The sequence below is a fragment of the Muscardinus avellanarius genome (genome assembly GCF_963383645.1).
Source record: "Muscardinus avellanarius genome assembly, chromosome: 4".
NCBI classification, from domain to species: Eukaryota; Metazoa; Chordata; class Mammalia; order Rodentia; family Gliridae; genus Muscardinus; species Muscardinus avellanarius.
In genome coordinates, this window is record NC_137789.1 from 155,369,558 (window position 1) to 155,392,354 (window position 22,797).

At 53.6% G+C, this 22,797-nt stretch overlaps 1 protein-coding gene across 1 annotated transcript in view; it reads right to left on the minus strand.

The window, feature by feature from the left end:
* The window catches only part of FAM53B (family with sequence similarity 53 member B), a gene marked incomplete at both ends in the record, with an annotated part of 75,663 nt that extends 53,091 nt beyond the window's left edge, over nt 1-22,572 (minus strand). The window contains 2 exons of the mRNA XM_080694102.1: nt 12,834-12,888; nt 22,495-22,572. Of these exons, the coding sequence (XP_080550228.1) occupies nt 12,834-12,888; nt 22,495-22,572 (133 nt within the window). The remainder of the gene's footprint in view (nt 1-12,833; nt 12,889-22,494) is intronic.
* Between the last annotated feature and the right edge of the window lie 225 nt (nt 22,573-22,797).

The window sequence follows — 22,797 nt, forward strand, 5'->3', positions numbered from 1 at the left end:
AATGCATGAATAAATAAGCTAGCCCTGCAATGAAATGCTGAATTCGCACTTGAACTTCCACTGTTTGCTCTTTTTCTACTATGAAATCAAGCACCAGGCTGGGAATTTTAGGAGACGCAAAGATAAATTGGACATAGTCCTTGTATTCAAGTTTATAGTAAAAAAAAAAAAGTAAAAGAATATGCTATGCCGTCAGCAACCGACATGTTGGTACTCTCTATCTTTTCTAGCCTGCATATATTTATAAATTCTGCACATAGGAATGGCTTGAGCCAGGCAGCCAGCAGGAGAGAAGTCAAACCTGAAGTGGTACTCAGCAGGAAGTGGTACTCAGCAGGTGCTTACGTCCGTTTAAATGAGCATGGGTGTCCAATACAAAAGAGCTCACTGTGAGCATTCGCCCTGGGCAGCACAGCCCACACGGCACTGAGGGTTAGTGGAGACTGAGTAACTGGCCCAGGGGCACCGACCTGACACAGGACACCATGCAAAGCTGGGCTGGTCTGGCCCTGAAGCTCCTACTCTCTTTACTAGGTTACCGTGCTGACGGAAACCTCAGGTGAGCCCGACACTGGCCCTGCCTCAAGGAGATCACGGGGCAGGCAGGATGTGCTACAGGTTCAGAAGACGGTGATCGAAGCCCCATGCGCTGCAGGCTCCGGGCGGCGAGGGCTACAAGCTCAGTGCCTCTAACCAGTCCCTGGTGCCGCTCCTCAAAGGGCACCAAGAGCCATGTCCTGGACGCAGCATCTCAACTAGAGGCTCCTCCACTGGCTTGAGAGGGAGGAACCACCCAGCCCAAAGGGATCTCAGGAGCCAACAAGAAAGCCAAGTCAGGCTGGACACAAGGCCATCACCTGCCACCTCATGACACATAGCTGAGCTCCAGGGACACAGGGAGCCCACCCAGGCCATGTGGACAAAAGGCCTCAGAAGCAGGAGATGCAGGCAAGTGAGGACTAAGAAAGACTGTAACCTCATCCCCAGAACGTCCCAGCTTCTGAGTACACCAAGTCCCGACACCTGTTCCTTCTGTAAGAGGTGATAAACTACTGCCAAACATAAAGAGTACCCCAAAATGTCTTCTTGTAAATTGTATTTATGCTGTTCAGACATGTCTTCACCACCCACGAAAGGCATTCCCTTCAGAGATCCACTGTTCTTTTAAAGCAGTTTTAATTTGACATTAGTCAGCAGGTCAAAGTTCAGTGAACTAAAATAAGAAAGTAAAATTAGAGGAAATATAGCCGGGCGTGGTGGCGCACGTTGGTAATCCCCACGCTTGGGAGGCTGAGACAGGAGGATTGGCACGGGTTTGAAGCCAGCCTCAGCTACTTAGTGAGGCTCTTAGCAACTTAGTGAGACCCTGTTTCCAAATAAAATATAAAATGGTTCTGGGAGTATAGCCCAGAGTTGAAAGCCTCTGAGTTCTACCCCCAGTACCACGCACACAAAAAATAAAAATAAATAAAATTAGAAGAAATATAAATTAACATGGACTGAGTCATGACTGTAGAAGTAAGAAAGTTTTCCTAAAAAAAAAAAAAAAAAAAATAGAAGGCAGGCGTAGTGGCCCACGCCTATAATCTCAGCACTTGGGAGGCTGAGACTGGAGGATTGGAGGATGTAGGTTTGAGGCCAGCCTTAACAACTTATTGAGACCCTGTTTCAAAATAAAACATAAAGAGGCCTGGAGGTGGAGCTCAGAGGTGGAATGCCCCTGGGTTCAATCCCAGTATAAAAAAAAAAAAAAAAAGTGGATTTTCACACACGACGGTGTTCATCAGAATATAGAACTGACAGCAAAATAGTAAATATAATTAGAGTGTCCTGCAGTAAAATAAACTGTCAGGCCAGGTGTGGTGGTGCACGCTTGTAATCCCTGCACTTGGGAGGCAGAGACAGGAGGATCGCGCAGGTTCAAAGCCAGCCATGCTGGCTTAAGAAACCCTGTTTCCAAATAAAAAAGTATAAAATAGGTCTGGGAGTGTAGCCCGGAGGTAGAAGGGTTTCCAGGAACCCCAGGACCACAAAAAAAAATAAATAAACAAACAAACAAATAAATAATAACAAATAAATAAATAGTCAGATAATAAGATGGCACATGAAACAGCGGTGTTTCAAGTTCTACTAACTGACGGGGAGAAATGCCCGTGGTGTGATGCGAAGACGAAGCAGGATAGAAGCAGGCACGGCGCGCACACCTGGGACCCCAGGCAGGAAGGTCGCAAGTTCAAGGCCATCCTGGACAGCTTAGCACAAACACTGCTGGGGATGTAACTCGTGAGAGTGTGCTTCCTAGCATGTGCAAGGCCCTGGGTTCAATCCTCAGTAGCACACGCGCACGCGCACACACACACACACACACACACACGCACAGAATATAAAACCACATGATTTCTATTTGGTAAATTATGTCCTGTGTTCTGTGTGAAGTTGAAAAGACAATAAGCCAAAATATTGGCAGTTGATTGGCAGATGTGTGGTTAATTCATACAGCCTTCTATTTGTTTCTCTGGCCTCTCTAGCTGTGAGGACAACTGTGTGAGTAAACACTAGAGCTGTGCTCTGACTTAACTCAGGGAGGGGCTAGGGCTGGGGCCTAACCCTGCCCCCTCCAGGCTGGCGCCTTTGGGGTTCAGGAAGTTGCCCGCCTCCAGCTTCTCTTTTGGGACCAGGAGCTGAGGGCCACGTGGGCCAGGAGTGTGGTGGGCTGACGACGGAAACACTGGGCCCGCTCACAGCTCAGTGAAGGCCCCGATGGCGCCACGGGCCGGTGCTCGGGAGCCGACTTGGCCCAGCCTCAAGAAAGCCATGAGACCCGGGGAGGCTGGTCCCATCCTCTGAGGAGCCGCTCTCTGTCCCACTTTTGTTGAACTGGCCCGGAATTTCCCCATCTCTAGGGAAATCAGGAGAAGACGGAAGAACTAGAAGCCACACGAACAAGAACGCACCACTGCTCTCGTCTCCTTTCCCGCAGCCTTCCCGAGGCCTTGGTGCTCCTTAACTGCACCCTGGGGACCCTACTCCAGTGCCACCTCCTTGCTGCCTCTAGAGAACTTTCGGAGGCCCCTTGGCAGCTGTCTGCTGCCTCTGGGAAAAGATGCAAATACGTTAGCCCAGTGTCCAGGTCTGTCCACTCACTGTTTCTCTAGCAGTCCCCACATCACAGTTCCCGCACTTCCTAAGACACTGGAGATCAGATGAGAATCAGGAAGAGTCAAAACCACCCTTGAAAATCCCTGGTCTCCCAGCAAGTTGTGCCCCGCAGGGTTCTGTGTAAACAACCCTGCGTAGTTCTTATGAGCTGGCGATTCTCACTAAAGTTTCATAATGAGAATGCAGGAATGAGCACAGGTACAATCTAAATGCAGATGGCTGGGAGTCCAGTCTCTTGGCCTGAGGCTAACTATCAAATCCTCAGTGGGTACCAGGGCTGAACAGTGAATCCTAATGTATCCTGCCTCCACTCCATCCTGTTTAATGAGTGGCCCTGGAGGTAACCTTATAGAGGACCTGAGTCCATTGGCTCAACGAGAGAATGGGCCCGCAGTTGCCATCTTCCCCAAACACCAGCTCTTTTGCACTGTCACACTTTTGCAGAGGCCTGGAATGTTCTGCCTTTTATCTGCCTTCCAAAAGCACTTCTAACTCCTCCACTTAATAGCTGCCCAAACCTCCTCCTCCATGGGGCCCCGCACCCACAGCAATTTGCTTGCATTTTCAATCTATGGCTCATACATCCACTGAGCCTTAATTATTTGCTTACATGTCTACTTCTCCGACTACGGTACCAGCTCTCAAGCGCAGCCCAGCATGGCTCCCCAGTGCCCAGCACTGAGCGAGGACACAGCAGACCTGTAGGGGTAGGGAGGGGTAAGAAAAGGAATGGATGACAAAACGCAGACCAGAGGCGCAGGTGAGGCTGGTGCTGCCTGCCACTTGTCCTCGGCACAGGGGACCCTTCCTTAGCCAGGCAGGTCCAGCCTGGGCTGCGCTTTGAACTCTCCACCCCACCCAGCCCAGAGATGGCTGCACATAAAGTGAGGAGAGACTGGCTGGCAAGGTTCTATCTCAGACACTTTAAAAATGCAAAGCGCTGCTACTGACACCAGCCAGGTGGCCACTTGTCCTGTTGTAGTAGAGATAGTATTGTAATTGTTGCTATCTTTCTCACTTTGAGAAGTACAATACAAGAAAGAAAAAACAATCCAGGCTATGTTTAGTGCTTGTGTTTTCCCCTTTCGCTCAGGGAACAGAAAGTATTTGTTGGGTCAGGCCACCAGATAAAAGAAACAGGAATAGAAGCTCATTTTTAGTGGCAAAGTGCCCACGCACTAGACCCCAGCGCCACACTCCAGAGGGCCTCGGTTGGGCTCTGAGGATGCGGGGTCCCTGCCCCTCCATCCATTCTGCACAAACGGCTATATTTTTTTTCAAAAGGGACCAAGTAGCCAGGCGTGGTGGCACACGCTTATAATCCCAGCATTTGGGAGGCCGAGACAGGAGGATCTGGGGTTCGTGGACAGCCTCAGATACTACTTAGTGAGGCCCTTTGCCACTCAGTGAGACCCTGTTTTAAAATAAAGACTAAAAAAATAGGGCTGGAGGTGTAGCTCATAGGTTCCATCCCCAATACTGCAAAAAAAAAAAAAAAAAAGTGACCAAGTCATGGACACGGAGTGTCCCCTAAGCAGTGGTCACTTGGTGTGACCACTGGGTTCGAACCTCCCTCACCCCTGCCAGTTCTTTAATCTCTCAGAGTGGCCATGAGAGCGGGCCCCGGAGCAGGCTCTCAGGAATGGCAGCCAACGGTATGAGAATTCCAGCAAGACAGTCCTGGAAAACGTTCTTGTAGTATGAGGCTCGGGTCTTCTACGTCCAGGAACCCATCTGTGCAGACTCAGAATGCAAAGGGCATGGGCGTTCTCTGCGTTTGGATTTCCCAAAGTGTGGTTTCTGGAACATCTGCAGGGCCTTCCTTGGGAAGGAGGAGTTTTGGTCAAAATGCAGATTCCTGGGCCCGTTCTTGATGGTAAATTGCAGCCTTTCCAGGTAGGAATCTGCATTCTAATAAGCTCTTCAGGTTACTTTAATATAAAAACTGAGAGCAGTGCTCTGGACCACGGGCTGCACGGGGCCTCCATCCGGATGGCAGCCCACCAGACAGACCCAGGAGGCTTCTGGGGGGTCTATAAACCCGTACTCATAACATCACTGAAAGCCCGTGGTCGTGTTTTGCTTTCAGTTTGGGTGGTAATAGGAAGACGCTTAAGAGGCAACCGACCACGTGGAAAGAAAACATTTGTAGCCTCCCAACAACTCCCAGCAGACACACCTAAAGCTTCCCCAAAGCGGACCCCCACTCCCCTGGAGCCCCACATCCAAACCCCAGCAGACCTGAGCAGGGCACGGCAGCACACGGCCTGGGCACACACACCAGCAGGCCACGCTCCCGGCCATCCCTGTTACTTCCAACCTTCCAAGGTTCTCAATGCGCACCACACCATCACAGGTCTGCAGTTATACACGGGACTGCATGGGCGCGCGTGTGCACAGCCCGAAGCTTTGTCTGCGATGAGCGGGCCGGTCACAGGCACCCCTGGGCACTCAGTTCTCTCACAGATGAACCACGTGCGCACCGTCCCTCTCTCTCCCAGCTGACTGAGCTCGAAGCTGCTGGCTTCTGACCACCCGGCAAGGTCCTGCGCTGTCACAATCATGCTCACGTCCACGGAGACAGGACTCAACTCCCAAGCGCACGGTCATGAGGCTGGTCCTGCCAAGCCTTGACCAAGGGAGACAGAAGGCCCTTGAGTGCACAGATCTAGAGCTCAGAAACGGAAAAGCACTCAAGGAGCAGGAATGGCCTTTGACCCAGGCGTTCTCACTTCCATTCCTGCGCTTAAGCTTGAAGGAGAATTCCCAGGGGCCGAGACCCTTGGGGGTCTATGACCCTTCCTCTGTTCAAAAGACAGAGGCACTCCACAGCCCTGAAGGTCTCTGCCGTTACAGAGGCTCCCTTAAAGTGACTTAACCACAGCAGAAGGCGGTTTCTAGAAAAGGCTAAGCACCTTAAGGGTACACCCAGGAGGTGAGATGTTCGTACCCTCCCAGGCCTGGGGAGCCAGATCGCAGTGCTGACTCATTCCTGGAGTTCACGCCTATCTGCTTGTACTGAGATGAGCCTCTCTCCCTGGCGCTGGGGCCTGCCTGGTGTGAACGTGGCCTGGCCTGGGCTGCGAGGGCTCTGCTGGGTTTGTGAGGAAGCTCCCAGCCCTCCGCTGGGAAACAGAGAACTGAGGTGCCTTTCTGAAGGTAGCTCTGCTACGCTGATCTTATGACAACAACAGGGGGAGGGTGTGGGGTCACAGGAGCCTGCCCACAGCAGTGCCCGCTGCTTCATAATGGACCTCGAGGCACCTCCCCACCAGTCACCAGAACGGAGACCCGGCTAGAAGCTGTCTCAGGAGGGAAGGCTCTGGGTCTTGGTCTCCCGTCTGTAGCAGACAGCAGAATGACAGCTGTGTCTTGGGTTCAGGGACAGTGACACGGGACACCAGCTCCTCACGAGGCCAAGGACAGGGGCTTAGGGCGAGTGGAGGCGGCACTCCACTAGGCCCCACCTGAGGAAGCAGGAAGGCTGGCCTGCGGGGTCTGCGAGGAGCCAAGGCGCTGGCTGATGAGGACCAAGATGAGGGCTGAGTGGCGACCAGGGCCCTCTCCTCACCAGCAGGACGGTGCCACTGCTTTGGTCTTTGCTCTCGCAAAATGGGGCCTGGTGGGATCACCAAAGCGCGGAGGGGGCTGGGCCTGCGGAAGTGCTGGCTTCAGTCTGTGCAACCGGAGTGAGGCAGGCTGGACTGCGGCCCGTGATGGCCCTTTCGGTTCTGCTCCATCCCCGTCCCCCGGAGGCCTTCGCAAACGTGTAGGGGAAGCCAGTGCTCAGCACGGCAAGACAAACTCTGAAATGTCAGTCTGGTCCCTCTCCCCGACTCCTTCATGGTTGGGGGACAGACAGCGTGCGCGATGGACAGCTCTGTAAACACGAGCGCACAGCAAGTCCGGGCGCCTGTGTACGGATGGACGAGAGGACTGGCAGCCGGGAGAGTTCTTCCGAAAACTGTCAATACACGCACATTAACTGTTTGTTAATTAACACCCCACACAGGCCACTTTGCTCAGGCCGGGAAAGAGCGTGAGTGTGTAACACAAGCAGGTCCTTCATCTCGCGGGATCTCACAGCAATCTCCAACTCCTGGTGGAGAAACTGAGCCTCAGAGCAGGGTCACATCTGTCCGACAGATGGACGCACCGCTAGCTACAGCCCAGACTTAAGCCTGATCTGCAAGCCCAAGGCCAGGCTGTGTTCTCACTTGACCACTCTCCCCCAGCAAGGCACCCGAGGACTCTAAGCGGCAGCCACTCCCTGTCCCCTGGCACTACTGTGGTCCCTCCCGCCCCAGACAGCCCCACTGTGGGAGAGGGCAGCCCAGAGGTTCTGTTTTCACGTGTCTTCGAATGGGCCAACTCTGTTCATACCTCATCTGCTTCCGCCCGGTACTCATAACAGAAACACTGTGTGAAACTAATAAACACCCGGGGAAGTGTGTAGATGAACCTTAAGCTATTTCAGAGATTTGCTTTAAATCACACATAATAAAGGTGAATTAAAAGCAACAATTAAAAAGACTATGGAAAAGCATACAAATGCATAGTTGTACATGGGTGTATTTTTTTTTTCAAAGAACAAGCTTCACACTAGCCCAGGTTGATAATGAGCAGTTTCTCCCAGGAGGCCCAGGCCCAAGGACCACATCCAAAATGGGCATCTCTGCGGAAGTGCTGGCTTCAGTCTGTGCAACTGGAGTGGGGCAGGCTGGACTGCGGCCCGTGATGGCCCTTTCGGTCAGAGAAAGCGGCAGAGATAAAAAAAAAAAAAAACAGGGCCCGCCCAGCTCTGATTCCGCTTCAGTTATTGGACTGTTTGTTCTGAGGAAGCGAATGTCCCTCCTCCAAACAAGGCCCAATCCCGTTCCGCCTTCGATGACCTAGGCTGCTGGAGTTAAGACCACAAGCGACCGGGCCTCCGAGAATCTCCTGGTCATAACAGAAACATCTGCAGCCCAACACAGCCAACTGGTTCCCCGTAGAAATTCGGCCGCAGTGCCCCTGGGAACAACCCTTTTATGTTCAGAGGAGACTTTAACAGCCAACTAATTAAACACTGAAAAGTAAAGGCTTATAATTAAAACGCTGACGAACAGGGGCCAGGTCGGCACAAGGAGGGCTGCTCTAATATTTTTACGGTTCCTTTTTATACATAATGCATGATCCTTCTGCTCAAGTTTCCTCTATGTTCTTTGCCTGTGAAATAATTTACATTAATAAATAATTTATTACCATAACTCCTAAAGTAATTATGGGTTTCCGTCCAGTTTTTTTTTTTTTTTTAAGCATATGAATTGTTTTGTGCTCTGTCCATGGACTTGTGTTTACAAGACTCTTCCTACTGGCCTTTTTGAAATAATTGGTACTGCCTGGCTTCCTCGCATCTTAAGTGATTTACAGGTCTTCTCCCCCTCTTCTTGGCGAGGGAAATGGAATGTGTGGTGTCCATTGTCCCTGCAGCACAGAACTCGTCCACGGGCTGCGATTAGCCAAAGCTAGTGAATGGAGTCTGCTCGCACCCACTTGCTCTGTTTCACCAAAATTGATTAAACCAGTACACGTGTGACCGGGCCCTGCATTAAAGAAAAAAAAATCTCCCTTTGCAAATGGCAAAGAATCGGAAGGGAGCCCGAGGCTTCCCATGCAGCCCACCTTGCCCAACTCAGGAGGATTCCCCCGGTACACCCACTCAAGGTGGCCTCTGCTAGAAGAGGCCCTGCAGGCAGGGTGGGCCAGGCCACAGCAGTAGGTGGGCTGGGGTCCTGCTTTGCCCCTCCACACCTCAGTCTGGTGGTGTTCCACAGATACGGAACCACTTCTTTGTATCAAGTCCCTAAATGAGGTAGGAACCAAGGCAACCAGCTGCCCAGCTTGAAATCACAAAGCAAGAGGTACTTAAAAAAATTGTGCCAGGCGTGGTGGGCACGCTTGTCATCCCAGCATTTGAGAGACTGAGACAGGAGGACTGCAGCTCGAGGACAGCCTCAGCTACTTAGTGAGGCCCTTTGCAATTCGGTGAGACTTCATTTCAAAAATAAATAATTAAAAAATAGGGCTGGGGGTATTGCTCAGAGGTAGAATGACCCTGGGTTCCATTCCCAGTACTGGAAAAAATAAAATAAAACTTGTAAACCAGGCATAGTGCTCACGCTTGTAATCCCAGTACTTGGGAGGATGAGACAGGAGGACTGCAGTTTGCAGACAGCTTCAGCAACTTAGTGAGACCTTGTTTCAAAATAAAGACTAAAAATAGGGCTGGGAGTATAGCTCAGAGGTAGAATGCCTCTGGGTTCCATCCCCAGTGCTGCAAAAAATAATAAATAAATAAATAAATAAATAAAATTTTTTTAGCTAGGCCCGGTTTGGTGGCACAAACATCTATAATCCCAATACTTGGGAGGTTGAGACAGGAGTATCAGCAAGTTCGAGGACAGCCTCAGCAAGTAGTGAGACTTTCATCAACCTAGTGAGATCCTGTTTCAAAATAAAAATTAAGTCAGGTGTGGTGATGCATGCCTATAATCCTAGTACTTTGGAGGCTGAGAAAGGAGGATTGCAGATTAAGGACAACCTCAGCAAACAGTGAGACTCCTACCAACCTAGCAAGACCCTGTTTCCAAATAAGAAATAAATTCAGGCCGGGGGTGTAGCTCAAAGATAGAATGCCTCTGGGTTCAATCCCCAGTACCAAAATAAATAAAAAAAAAAAGTAAAAAAATTAAAAAGGGCTGGTATAGCTCAGAGATAGAATGCCTCTGGGTTCAATTCCCAGTACCAATACATACATACACATACATCGGAGCTGGGCCCATTATGGTGGCACATGCCTGTAATTCTAGTGCTAGAGAGGCTAAGACAGAAGGATCACAGGTTCAAGGCTAGCCTCAGCATCTTAGTGAGACCATCAGCAATGCAGTGAGACCCTGCTTCCAATGAAAAGAGCTGGGGATGTAGGTCCAAGGTGGAATGCCCCTGGGTTCAGTTCCCAGTACCAAAACACACACAACACATTGCCAGGAATATTCCATTATATTAGCAACATGGGACTTGAAGGGTGGGATTTTAAACAAAGGGACACTTGCCCGCGTTTTCCTGGGGGCACTGATGAAATCCAAGCTTATACTGCCCTCCAGCTCGGCCCTTGCCTGGGGCCAGGAGGGAAAATCCCCGACACAGAACGTACAGCCCCAGCTCTCAGGGGAGGATCCCACTGCCAGGGCCAGCACTTGAGCCCTTTATCTCCAGGAGACAGGCTGGGGTTGGTGATTATAATAATTTGCCTGCTTTATCTTTGCTGGGCATTGTCCAGCCCTGGAAGGGCCCAAAACCCTCTTGAAAAGTCTGGCCAGCCCCCAGGGTGTTCTCTTCCCCGCTATTGAAAAGCAGGCACACCCCAGATGAAACCTCCCTCCCAGCCCGGGGTGCACTGCCAGTTCCCAACAACAGGGTGAGGCCCCAAAACCTCAGCTCACAGGTTAATGGCTGCAGGGTAACCTGAGCTTCCAGGCCTGCAGAGGAGGCAGCCAGAGTCCTGATGGAGGTTAGGGCACGGAGGCCCTGGGATCTGGACAGGCCTCCTAAAGGGTCACTCTGTAGAAATGATGCCTGGAGCTGAAGCCTGGAACCTCCTGGAAGCCCTGGGCCTCCCTAGGAGAAAGCGAGCTGCTGGCCTCCCTCTGCAGGCTCAGACGCACTGTCTTGGGCAGCCACAGGCTCCAGCCAGGGTCTCCTTCCCCAGCCTGCCTTGACCCCTGGGCCTGTGCATACCCCTGTACCCTTCTCAAAAGGCTGAGGCAGTCCCCTCATCTAGATAGCAAGGCTCTCCTAAGAGCCTGGGGCCTTCAACTTAGTCTCAGTACTTTATTATTATTATTATTATTATTATTATTATTAATTATTATTTGCGGCACTAGAAATAAAACCCAGGGGAATTCTAACTCCGAGCTACATTCCCAGCCCTAGTTTTTAGTCTTTATTTTGAAACAAGGTCTCACTGAGTTGCAGAGGGCCTCACTAAGTAGCTCAGGCTGTTCCTGATCCTCCTGTCTCAGCCTCCCGGATGCTGGGATTACAGGCGTGCGCCTCCACGCCCGGCTTTATCAGGACTCTTTGCTACTTGTGGCACCTTCCCTGAGCTGATCTCCTTACAACGCTCCATCCGAGCATCCTCAACAAGCCTATGGAGTGGGCACAACCGCCAGGACCATCTTGAAGACCAAGAGCCGGGGGCTCAGAGAAGTGGAGGCGCTCAGCCCGCGAGGGATCGCCTTCTGTGACTCGCCCAGTGCCAAGGCCAAAGAGTTGCCCAAAGCACACGCAGCTTTGAAACCAAGGCACCGCCCGACTGGCACTGCCTGGAGCTCCAGTCGGCAGGTTGAGGGCCGGTGGGCCCAGGAGACCTTCTCCTTCCTTCTCCCTCACTTGGTTCACGTCCGCCTCTCAAGGGACCCTGGGGAGGGCCACCTCACGAGGCCTCAGTTTCCCCCTGGGTGAGTGAGCACCATCTAGGTCCTACAGCTGCTACCAATGAGCCTGGACAATGTTAACGGCCACAGACACAGCGCCCTCCCGCTCTCCCCGTAACACTCACGTACGAGCGTGCCTCGAGGGAAGGAAAAGAAACCACGGGCCACACAGGGAAGGAAGATGAGAAGCAGGCAGGGTGACTCCATGCAGCCTTCCACAGACAGGCGCTCCGAAAGCCACGGCCATTACCCACCGTCCAAGTCTGCTCTTGGACTCATCGAGGACGTTACGGTAACTCACCTGGCAGGACACCCCAAAGGGGGATGGGAGAGAGAGAGAAGGGAGGAGGCACTGTGCCCAATCCCCCGAGCACCAGGAAACCCACGAAATCAAGACAGTCATCTTATTTGTCCACATGAGAAAAGGCAACTCACACACGCGTGGAAACAGGGGGCCAAGGAGCCCTTTCTGGAAGACAGGTCAGCGGTGGGAATCAGAGCCTCGAAGAGGTCCCTGGCCTTTCACCCCTGTATCCTCTCCTGGGGACTATCCTACAGCCTACAGAATAACCCGAAACGCGAGACTCAAATACTTAGTCACAGTTAGTGACAACAGCAAATTCAAAAGCCCCTTTACCCAATAACCACAGAAATTACGTTGTTAGGGATGTTTTGATACAGCCACACAAATACAGTACTGCAGACCATCGAAACGCACGGAATGAATGATTCTCATGCTGCGGGAACTACCAAGCGAAAAAGCAAACAAATACAGTTTTGTATAATTATATGTTCGTCATAGACTCGGCTCTGTCAAAATATGCAAAAGACAAACAGGCATGAACGTATCAGCAGTCGTTATGACTGGGAATCGGGGCTGTAAGAGATGTGTACTTGATGTAGTATGGAATATTCTCTGAAGGAAAAGAGTCACCATGAATTACTTTAATCCTCAAGGAGAAACTCTCTCCACTAACTTGAAAACAGTGTTTGGAAACCATACGCCAGTTCCTGTCCTGTCGATCGCTCACCCCAGCAGCCTCCAGACCTCTCCAACACCACTGGGACCAAAATATTTAAAATGCACAGAAGAGACCCCGGTTCTCCTCTGGCCCGTGACTGCAGAAAGTGCTCTCAGAGTCTCAGCTGGCTGGAACAACCAGAGGAGAGCACAGCCCAGGCCGTGTGGTTACTCACCCATAATTCCACAAGAGAAAAGGGTAGGTCCTTGACTCATCTTCTTTGGCGTGTGCTGAAAACAACCAGAAAAGCTATTCACTCTTCAAGTCATAAGAAGCACGTTCACACACGACTCTGCACTGATCTTTTGCTAAAGTCACAATTAAAGGGGGAGCTGCCCTTTGCCATCCAGGTCGGGGAAAGGAGAAAAAAGTATCCCGAGAGACAACATCTGGGCAGGAGTGGGCCTAGGCTCTGTACTACACCTCCAGTGAGCGAGGGACCCATCAAGTGAATGGGCTTTGGAAACTCACTGAAAGCCTCTGACTTCTGACACCACAGGAATCCACCACGTAAGCGGTGCAGGGGAGGTGTGATGGATGATGGCTGGATGAACCTCATCTCGGGGATGGGACAGGCAGGCTGTCCTGGGAAGGAAGGGCAGAGGGCCCTGGCCCACTCTGGGGCCGCTCCCTTCAGGACACCTCTGATTCTCTATCAGGGGAGGCTCAGGAGGACTGGCCAGCACTTCCCAAGTCTGCTTTGCAGCTGCAGCCAGGCCCCAGTCATGCTCTCTGAAGCGAAATAGAAACTCACCGGTTCCCTGCAGCCTCAACCTGAGAGCCAGAGCCAGGGAACTCCTGGGCCCTATGTCTCCAGGGTTCTCTCCAGAGTTTGCCTTGCCCACCCACCTCCCCTCACGGCCCACGCCTAGCCTCAGCCAAGGGCTGATGGCCGCTGGGTGGAAACCAGGCCGAGGCCTGGCAGGGCCCACATCCTGGCTCCATGGTTACGCAGCAATCTGAGCGTGGAATATTCTGGGGGTTCTTTGTGCCCGCTGACGCCCAGGAGGAAGGGCCTGTTCTGAGCACTAGAGAGAAGCGTGTCCTGTCAGAATCCCAGGGAGAAGTGGGCTTCAAGAAGACCGAGGATTCACTCCTCCCTCGTCCTTTTCTCCACCCATTCAATAAACACGGCCTGCCAATGATCAGGGTGCAGGCTGCGTGAGGGCCTGCTCAGGCCAGGGCAGCAGAAGCCTATGGCCCCAGGCATCAGCCCATCACAAAGTACTCTTAGCTACCGAGAGAAGCCCCCAAACCCCTACTCCAACGACAGGGACGGCAAGACGTCCAGGCTGAGAAGTGGACAGGAGCCTAGGCCCTGGAGCCTTTACGTCCCAGGAGGCAGGCAGGGCTGGCTGGGAACACTTGGCCCACCCAGATAAGAGGGTGGGCGGCGCCTGGCACCAGCTCCCCAGCCTAGTCCAAGGACCTTTGAGCTCGCAGGGGAGCATTTGTCCAGGGCTTCTCAGGGGTTCCTCCCGACCAGCCTGGGGACAGAGGTGAGGAAGGGCTCATGTGTCCTGGAGGACACAGTCATGCAGACAAGCCCTTACACTAGAGAGGGGGTGGGGCTGTGAGCTGGGCGGGGTGGAGGCTGCTTCCTGGGGGACACCTGAGCTGGCGTGAGAGGATCACGTGGCCCTTCTCCTGTCTCCCTCCTTGGCTTAAAACAACCCTTACCCTCTCAGGCTAGGTCACCCTCTCAGTTCCAAGTGATGGAAACATCCAAGGAAATATCTGGAGAGTCGAAGACAGCTGCACCTGCCTCCCTCCCAACTGGCCTGGTTAACGCTGCAGGATGTGCAGCTGAAAGTCATACCAAAGTCACCCGGAGGAGAGCGAGTGTCAAGCTGGAGAGCCCACCCACCGTTGGGGCGGGCCGCCCACCCCTTGCGCAGCCTGCGGAGGCCAGGGAGGGGCGAAGCTCTCAGGGGAGGGGTCAGAGAGAGAAGGGAGACCTGCCCCCAGGCACAGGGGCAACACCCGCTGGGGAGCCATAGTCCCCGTCACCGGTGCCACCCCAGGCCAGGCACTGCGGGACGCAGAAGAGAGCAGGGAGGCCGGCACAGCCTGTGTGCTTCACTGCACGCAGGCGCCATGAAAGAAACGTGGGGGCCACAGGCGCAAGCCAGAGGCACAGTCGGCATGTTCTAGACAAGGGACATCTCGGCTGGCTACCGACCCAGGCCCACCCAGGGGGCATGTTCTAGACAAGGGACACCTCGGCCGGCTCCTGGCCCAGGCCCACCCAGGGGGCATGTTCTAGACAAGGGACACCTCGGCTGGCTCCTGGCCCGGCCCACCCAGGGGGCGCAACCACGTGGGCACCTCTCGCCTGGCGGTGGCCTGCAGTGGGATGCCCGGGGTCTCTACACAGTGAATTTGCTGCAGACCCCCAGAGTGGCCCAACACTTCCCAGTTAAGAGTGCTCATACCCCGCACGGCCACATCTGCGCCACCTGCATGGGAACCACCCCGCTGGGCTCCAAGGGCCCTGTTCCCTCCTCCCACCCAGAAGCCAGTCAACTTTTAATTTTTAATTTTATATTTATTTATTTATGTGGGGTGGCCTGGGGATGGAACCCAGGGGCATTCGACCTCCAAGCTATACCCCCTGCCCTATTTTTTATTCTTTATTTCAAAACCAGGTCTCACTGAGTTGCAAAGGGCCTCACTAAGTAGCTGAGGCTGTCTGTGAACCGTGATCCTCCAATCTCAGCCTCCTGAATGCTGGGATTACAAGCGTGTGCCACCACGCCCGGCATAGTTTTTTATTTTTTATTTTAATTTTGGTGCTACTGGGGATGGAACCCAGGGGCATCCTACCTATGACGCATATCCCCAGACCTATTCTGTCCTTTTATTTGGAAATAGGGTGTCACTAAGTTGCAGAGGACCGCACTAAGGTGCCGAGGCAGGCTGTGAAGCTATGACCCTCCTGTCTCAGCCTCCCAAATACTGGGACTACAAGCGTGGGCCATCCACCCAGCAAGTCAGCTTTTTATCCTTCATTCATAGAACTGGGGACTGAACCCAGGGTTCTACCTTAGAGCTATACCCCTGGCCCTTTTATTTTTATTTATTTATTTACTTATTGCCATACTGAGGGTAGAATCCAGTGGCATTCTACCTCTGAGCTATACCCACCAGCCTTATTTTTAATTTTTTTTTTTTTTGGTGGTACTGGGGTTCCTAGAAACCCTTCTACCTTTGGGCTACACTCCCAGACCTATTTTTATATTTTCATTTGGAAACAGGGTCTCTTAAGCCAGCGCACGTGGCTGGCTTTGAACCTGCGCGATCCTCCTGTCTCCGCCTCCCAAGCGCGGGGATTACAAGCATGCGACACCACGCCCAGCCCCCTTTTCTATTTTTAAATAAGATCTTGCTAAGTTAAGTGTGTGCTGGCCTCAAACCTGCAATCCTCCTATTTCAGCTTCTCAAGTACTGGGATTACAGGTGTGCACCACCACACCCAGCTCCAAAGTCATTTTATTTATTTATTTTGCGGGTCTGGGGATGGAACCCAGAAGCATTTGACCTCCGAGCTACACCCCCCGCCCAATTTGTTATTCTTTATTTTGAAACAGGGTCTCACTGAGTTGCGGGGGCCTCACTAAGTAGCTGAGGCTGGCCACCACACCAGGCTTCCAAAGTCATCTTTTTAAAGTAGAGATCAGACCACATCGCTTCCCTCCAACTTCCCAGAGCAGTCAGCATAAAGTCGAGGCCACCCCATCTCCTTGAAACCCACCAGGCCCACCGAGCCAGCCTGCGCCCCACCCCTCCGCCCAAGCCTCCTCCCCCACGCTGCCCTGCTGCCCCTGACGCCTCTGCATTGGGGTCTTTACATGCCAGGCTCTGGCCTCACCATCCTGCTGGACCAGGGTCCCCTCACCTCATGCTTTTCTCCCCACCTCCCAGTGGGCACCGTGGCCCGGCTGCCTGTTGGCACCAGCCCGTCCTGCCCCTGCTGCCCACACCGTGGACGCAGGCCAATGGAAGTGGATCTTCACTGGGCAGAACCGACTCCTTCCCCAGACTGCTGGGCTTGTGCAAAGCCACAACTCAGTGGGGAGGGAGAGCGCGCAGCTCGGGAGAGCAGGGTCACCCCCAAGTGTGCCCAGTTCTCCACACCAGCCTTCTAAGTTTGAACCCCATGGAGCCTGGGACCTTCCAGAGACCCTGGCCTAGGCTGTGGAGACAAAGTGCTAACTCTACATGAACAGGGATATTAGGAACCCTGCATGTAGGTAGCCATGTGCTAGGACTCTCCAGACTGGATGAGACCTGCGTCCCAGGGACCTAACCTGACAGGTGCAGAAAGAAGTGCCTATTTTAGCTCTCAGATCAGCCGCCCCCCCAAAAAAAAACAGTGCGGCTGGGATGGGTCAGGCAGCCTGGAGCCCCGCATTGCCCTTGCCAGCTCCCTCTGGGCTCTGGACCTCAGAGAGGGCTGGGAGAGTTTCTGGGGAGGGAAGGCCAGGCCTGGCCAGGGGAGGGGGTCACTCTGGAACGGAAAGAGCGAGCTCTAGGCCTGCGCGTGGGCGTGCGGGGTGGAGGGGGGAGCACAGCTCCAGGGTCAGATGTCTGGGCTCCCTTCCAGCGCGGCAGCTAATGTTAGAACAGGAGAAGGAAGCGCAGGCGGAGCTAGGAAGGGTCACGGCACCGTCCGGGCTGCCTGCTGCACAAGCCAAGCCCGGGCTGTGGGCACAGCTGCACCCCAGGCCACCTCCCCGAGCCCATGGGCCCGTACGCCCAGAAAGCTCAGCGCTTGTCCATCTTTTTTTTTTTTCCTTCTTCTTTTCCCTTTATCTTTCTCCCAAGAAGGGACAGTCGCATTGTGACTATCACCGACACTTAGTTTTTTTCAAAGAAAACGAGAGCGCCATGGCGGAGTCCCTTGGAGGGCAGGGTCAAGGGCCGTGTCCTGGGCACCCCCCACCCCTGGGCCCAGGGCTCCCTGCATCTTGGGCCTTCTCTCCTCTGACTGCAGGAGCTCAGAGCCGGGGTCAGGGGTGCACGGTGGGCTGCCCCCCAGCACTCCAGAGTGCCTCTGCATCCACATTTCCCAGCATCCCCAGAATCATGTTTTCCTTTTTAATCTTAAACCTTCACTTCTGTTATCTCCTCGGTTTGACTAGAAAACAAAAGAGAATTCTTTTCCATCTTTCCGGTCCTTATCTTGATGTGATTAGTCCAAGGACAATATTGCCAGCAGGAAGCCGAGGCTGAGCCCAGCGGCCTTCCTCTGCGCCTTGGCTGCCGGTTCCTGGTGAACGCAGACGCCAGCGGGCCTGACACCCGTCTCCTGGAAGTTTACATCACTAGACAGATTACTCGGGGTCTTTCTTCACTGAGGCCTGGAGGAGCCCAGAAGTGACCCCACGTCCCAAAGCCAGGGCTGGTGCCTGCAGGAAGGTGCTGGGTGGGATCCGCAGTCCAGTTCTTAGGAGGCTGAGACAGAAGAATCACAGGTTCGCAGCCAGCCTCAGCCATTTTGTGAGGCCCTTCTCAGACAACTTAGTGAAACCGTTTCCAAATAAAAAATAAAATAGGGCCAGCGGTGTAGCTTGGAGGTAGAATGCCCCTGGGTGCCATCCCCACTATCACTCACACAGCCCTCTCCAAACGGCTGCTCCCACACCGACCTACCATACGGAGTCAGGAAGGGGGAAGCAGGGAGACGGACAGGCCCACAGCGCTGCGCCGGGTAGTTCTGAGCCCAGATCAGCCAGTGACAGGAACAGCAGGGAGGCCACTTGAGGGGGAGCGAGAGAGTCTGGGCAGAGAGGGAGCCCCGAAGTTGCAAGGCAGGAATGCACGGTCAGCTCCCTTCCACCAGCCCACCTGCAGTCCTGGTTCTGTGAAGACGCCCTTCCCTGCCCCGGCTGAGCAGCGGGCTCCTCCAGGAAGGGGCTCAGGCCGCAGGCATCTCTCAAAGAGAGCTCAGCTGACCTCAGGCCATGTGTCTGGGAACCAGAGCTGTGGCCAGCCCCCCAGGAGGGGCCTGAGTGCAGTGGCAGTCTTGGAGGCCAGCAGCGGGCCTGGGCCTGGTAAGGGCACCTCCCTTCTACCCCTCGCCCTGACGCTGCTCCTTATGGTGAGGAGCTACTCGAGATGGGCTCCCCAGGAGAAGAAAGTCACCACCAAAACAAACAGCTCACAACTCTGAAGCCGCAGTAGCCAGGGGAGCACCCAAATAATAAGGAGTTCAGAAGCCACCGGGCCGTGGGGAGCTGCTGATGCAGTCGCTTTACCAATATTTACCAATCACCAGCTAGGCACTAGGTCCTGTCTCTAGGTACTGGGTATCCAGCAACAAGCAACGGAGGAAACATCCCCTGCTCACATGAAGCTCCCACCCCAGCACGGCGAGTTACTCAGTAAACAAGAGCAGGTAAACTGTTAAAAAGCAGTGAGTGAGAGCCAGGCGTGGTGGGCACGCTTGTAATCCCAGCATTCAGGAGGCTGAGACAGGAGGATCGCGGTTTTCAGCCAGCCTCAGCTACTTAGTGAGCCCCTCCGCAACTTAGTGAGACCCTGATTCAAAGTAAAGAAAAATAAAATAAGGGCAGGGGGTGTAGCTCAGAGGTTGAATGTCCCTGGGTTCCATCCCTAGACCCGCAAAAAAATAAATAAATAAATAAAATAAAGCGGTAAGTGAGCCAGGTGTGGTGGCACATGCTTATAATCCCAGCATTCGGGAGGCAGAGACCGGAGGATCACAGTTCCCGGACAGCCTCAGTTACTTAGCAAGGCCCTCTGCAACTCAGTGAGACCCTGTTTCAAAAGTGAAAAGACTAAAAAAAGTAGGGCTGGGGGTGTAGCTCAGAGATACAATGCCCCTGTGTTCCATCCCCAGTGCCATAGGAAAAAAATTTTTTTTTTTTTTTTTTTTTTTTTTGTGGTACTGGGGTGGCTGGAAACCCTTCTACCTCCAGGCTGCACTCCCAGACTTATTTTTTAAATATTTTTATTTGGAAACAGGATCTCTTAAGCCAGCGAGGCTGGCTTCAAACCTGCGCCATCCTCCTGTCTCCACCTCCCAATCCCAGGGATTACAAGTGTGTGCCACCACGCCCGGCAAAAATAAATAAATAAATAAATAAATAAATAAATAAATAAATAAAGTGGTAAGTGCCAGGTGCAGTGGTGCTCACGTATAATTCCAGGAGTTGGGAGGCTGAGACTGGAGGATTGGAGGTTCCAAGGCAGGCTTAGCAATTTATTGAGACCCTGAGCAACTTAGAAAAGCCTGTTTCAAAAGAAGAAACAGTATCCAGGCGTGGTGACTCACACTTATGATCCTAGCACTTGGGAGGCTGAGACAGGAGGATTTCAGGTTTGCAGCCAGCACCAGTGACTTAGTGAGCCCTCCAAAACTTGGCAAGACCACGTTTCAAAATAAATAAGCTGGCCGTGGTGGCTCACGCTTGTAATCTCTGCACTTGGGAGGCTGAGACAGGAGGATCACACAGGTTCGAAGCCAGCCTCAGCTACTTAGTGAGGCTCTCAGCAACTTAGTGAGACCCTGTTTCCAAATAAAGTATAAAATAGGTCTGGGAGTGTGGCCCGGAGGCAGAAAGCCTCTAGGTTCCACCCCTAGTACCACACACACACACACAAAAAGAAGAAGAAGAAGAAGAAGAAGAAGAAGAAGAAGAAGAAGAAGAAGAAGGAGAAGGAGAAGGAGAAGGAGAAGGAGAAGGAGAAGGAGAAGGAGAAGGAGAAGGAGAAGGAGAAGGAGAAGAAGAAGAAGAAGAAGAAGAAGAAGAAGAAGAAGAAGGAGAAGAAGAAGAAAAAAGAAAGAAAAGAAAAAGAAAAAAATAGGGCTGGGGGTATAGCTTGGAAGTAGAATGCCCATGGGTTAAATCCCCAGTACCACTGAATGAATGAATGAATGAATGAATGAATGAATGAATGAATAGTGCTGGAGGTATACCTTAGAGATAAAATGCCCCTGGGTTCAGTCCCCACTAACACACACACACACACACACACACACACACACACACACACACACACACACACAGTGTCTGTGAAGGAAAACAGATGGGGAAGAAGATGTAAAGCAGAGAAAATCTGTGGGGGAGCGGAGAGGGGGCGGGAGCAGGGTTACGTTTAGGTTGCACAGCCCCAGAAGGAAGAACGTCCTGCTCAGGGCAGCGAGTTCCAGGCCGCAGAAGGAGTGTGAGGCCCTGGGGCAGGCTCCACCTGCTGTGTGTGTTGGGGAGCCAGCGTGACTCGAGTGGAATAAAGGATGAGGATGAGGACCAGGACCAGGCAGGAGGGTGCGTGGTCCACGACGCTGCTGGGCCGCGGGCCGCGTGCTGCCCAGTGACCGCGTTGTTTGCCCAGCACAAGGTGGGAAGCTGTGGAAGGCTCTGAGCTGAGGGCAGCTGATGGGCACTGCCACTGGCGTGCTGGGGAGGATACCAGCTACCTAAAGGATCCACGTGAGGGAGGCTGGAGGGGGGTTGCTGGCACCGGGTGCTAAGAGGTGATCGCATTGCAGATATATATTAAATGCAAACTGGAAAGCAAGTTGCCGCTGCGGAAGACCTGTGCTGTCCTGGGCTCCCGCTGCAATGGCGCAGGCTGCCTTGGGGGCCAGAGGTGGGGCTGGCAGGCGGGGAGGGCAAAGCTAGCCAGGCCCTTCCTGCCCTGCTCCGGCCTCTGTGAGCTGAGGAGGTCGGACACAGTCCCTAAGCCGCGCTGCACACCCTTCCAGGCCACATCTAGCAGCCATGCTCCTTCCTGGGAGGCTTTCCGGATGTTACAGCCACGCCCACTCTCCTCTCCGCTTCCGATTGGCTTCAGTTCCGAGTGGCGGCCAATGGGGTCCTGAGGGGCCCGGGCATTCTGGCTCATCCACACTGCCTTCCCCTCTGGGCCGGGAGCAGCTCAAGGGTGCAAAGGGCATAGCCCAACTCTGAGTCAGGCCGGTTCCGAATTCCTCCAGCCCCCGCCCGACACCCGCAGGTGCTCTGTGAATGCACGTGGGCCATGGGGCCCTTCCCAAGCCAGGCCAGCACCCACCAGCCAGTCTTCTGAGTGTGGATTTGACTGCCATGAGATGGAGAGGGGGAGCGCCCCAGAGTACCTAGTGTGGCGCTCATGAGGGCTGTGATGGGCGCCAGGAGGGGCATCAGGTGACATGACCACTCGCTGACCAGGAAGCTGCAGAGAGCCCTGAGGGCTCAGTCAAGCGCAAAACTGCCTGAAGGGGTTTATGGCCAAGTGTGACCCCTCTGCAGGACAGCAGGTCCCCAGGAACTGAGCAGGAAAGGGGGCTAGGTCCGGGGTTCGTTCCTAGTCTAAGGCCACCTGCCTCTCTGCCCTACCCCACCACCACCTGGTCGCAGGTAACCTCAGCGGAGGCAGCTGGCTGCAGGCTGCGCCTTCTTTATCCCTCGGTCCCCCCTCTTGACATTCCGGAGGTAACCACTCTTGCTCTGTGCCACTCTTTAGAGATCCAGCCTTCCCTCGGCCCCACCCGGGCACCACCCTCCTTCTGGAAGCCGGCTCCCTTGCCGGTGGAGACAGAAGGAATGTGGCCTCAGCCTGGCCAGGCGCCGAAATACGCGTGGCATTATTTAGAAGGCGTCCCCCTCCTTGCTCACCGGGTGAGTATTCTGGGTCAATCTACGTCCTTCTTGTGAGCAGGCAGCCAAGCTCCAGGCTCTTCTGCCCTCTGGCCCCACCCTGAAATGCCTCACAGGGTTCTTCAGGGGCACCCTGAGACCCGCCTGCCAAACTGAGAGCCCTGTCCACAGCCCACCGCACCTCCAGCCTCAGAGATCATCAAAGCAGCAAAGCCGGCCAGTCCTCACCAGTTCAGGGCTGAAGGTCCTGCGTGCTACGGAGCTCACTCCCTGGTTAGCAAGGCTCCTCCTCAGGATCATCACCATGGTAAGGGCCTCAGGCACTGCGCTGCATCCCAGGGCGGGCACCAGCCATCTTCAGGTGGGCAGACCTGGGCAGCTGCGATGCCTGGGCAGCCCCAGTGGGATGGCGTCAGCAGAAACAACTCCCCATCGGTCAATTCCCTGGAAAGACAAGACAGGCAAAAGGGTTCAGGATTGGGGGAGACCAGGGGCACGGAGCCGCCTCTTTACTACATCAGGTACATTCTG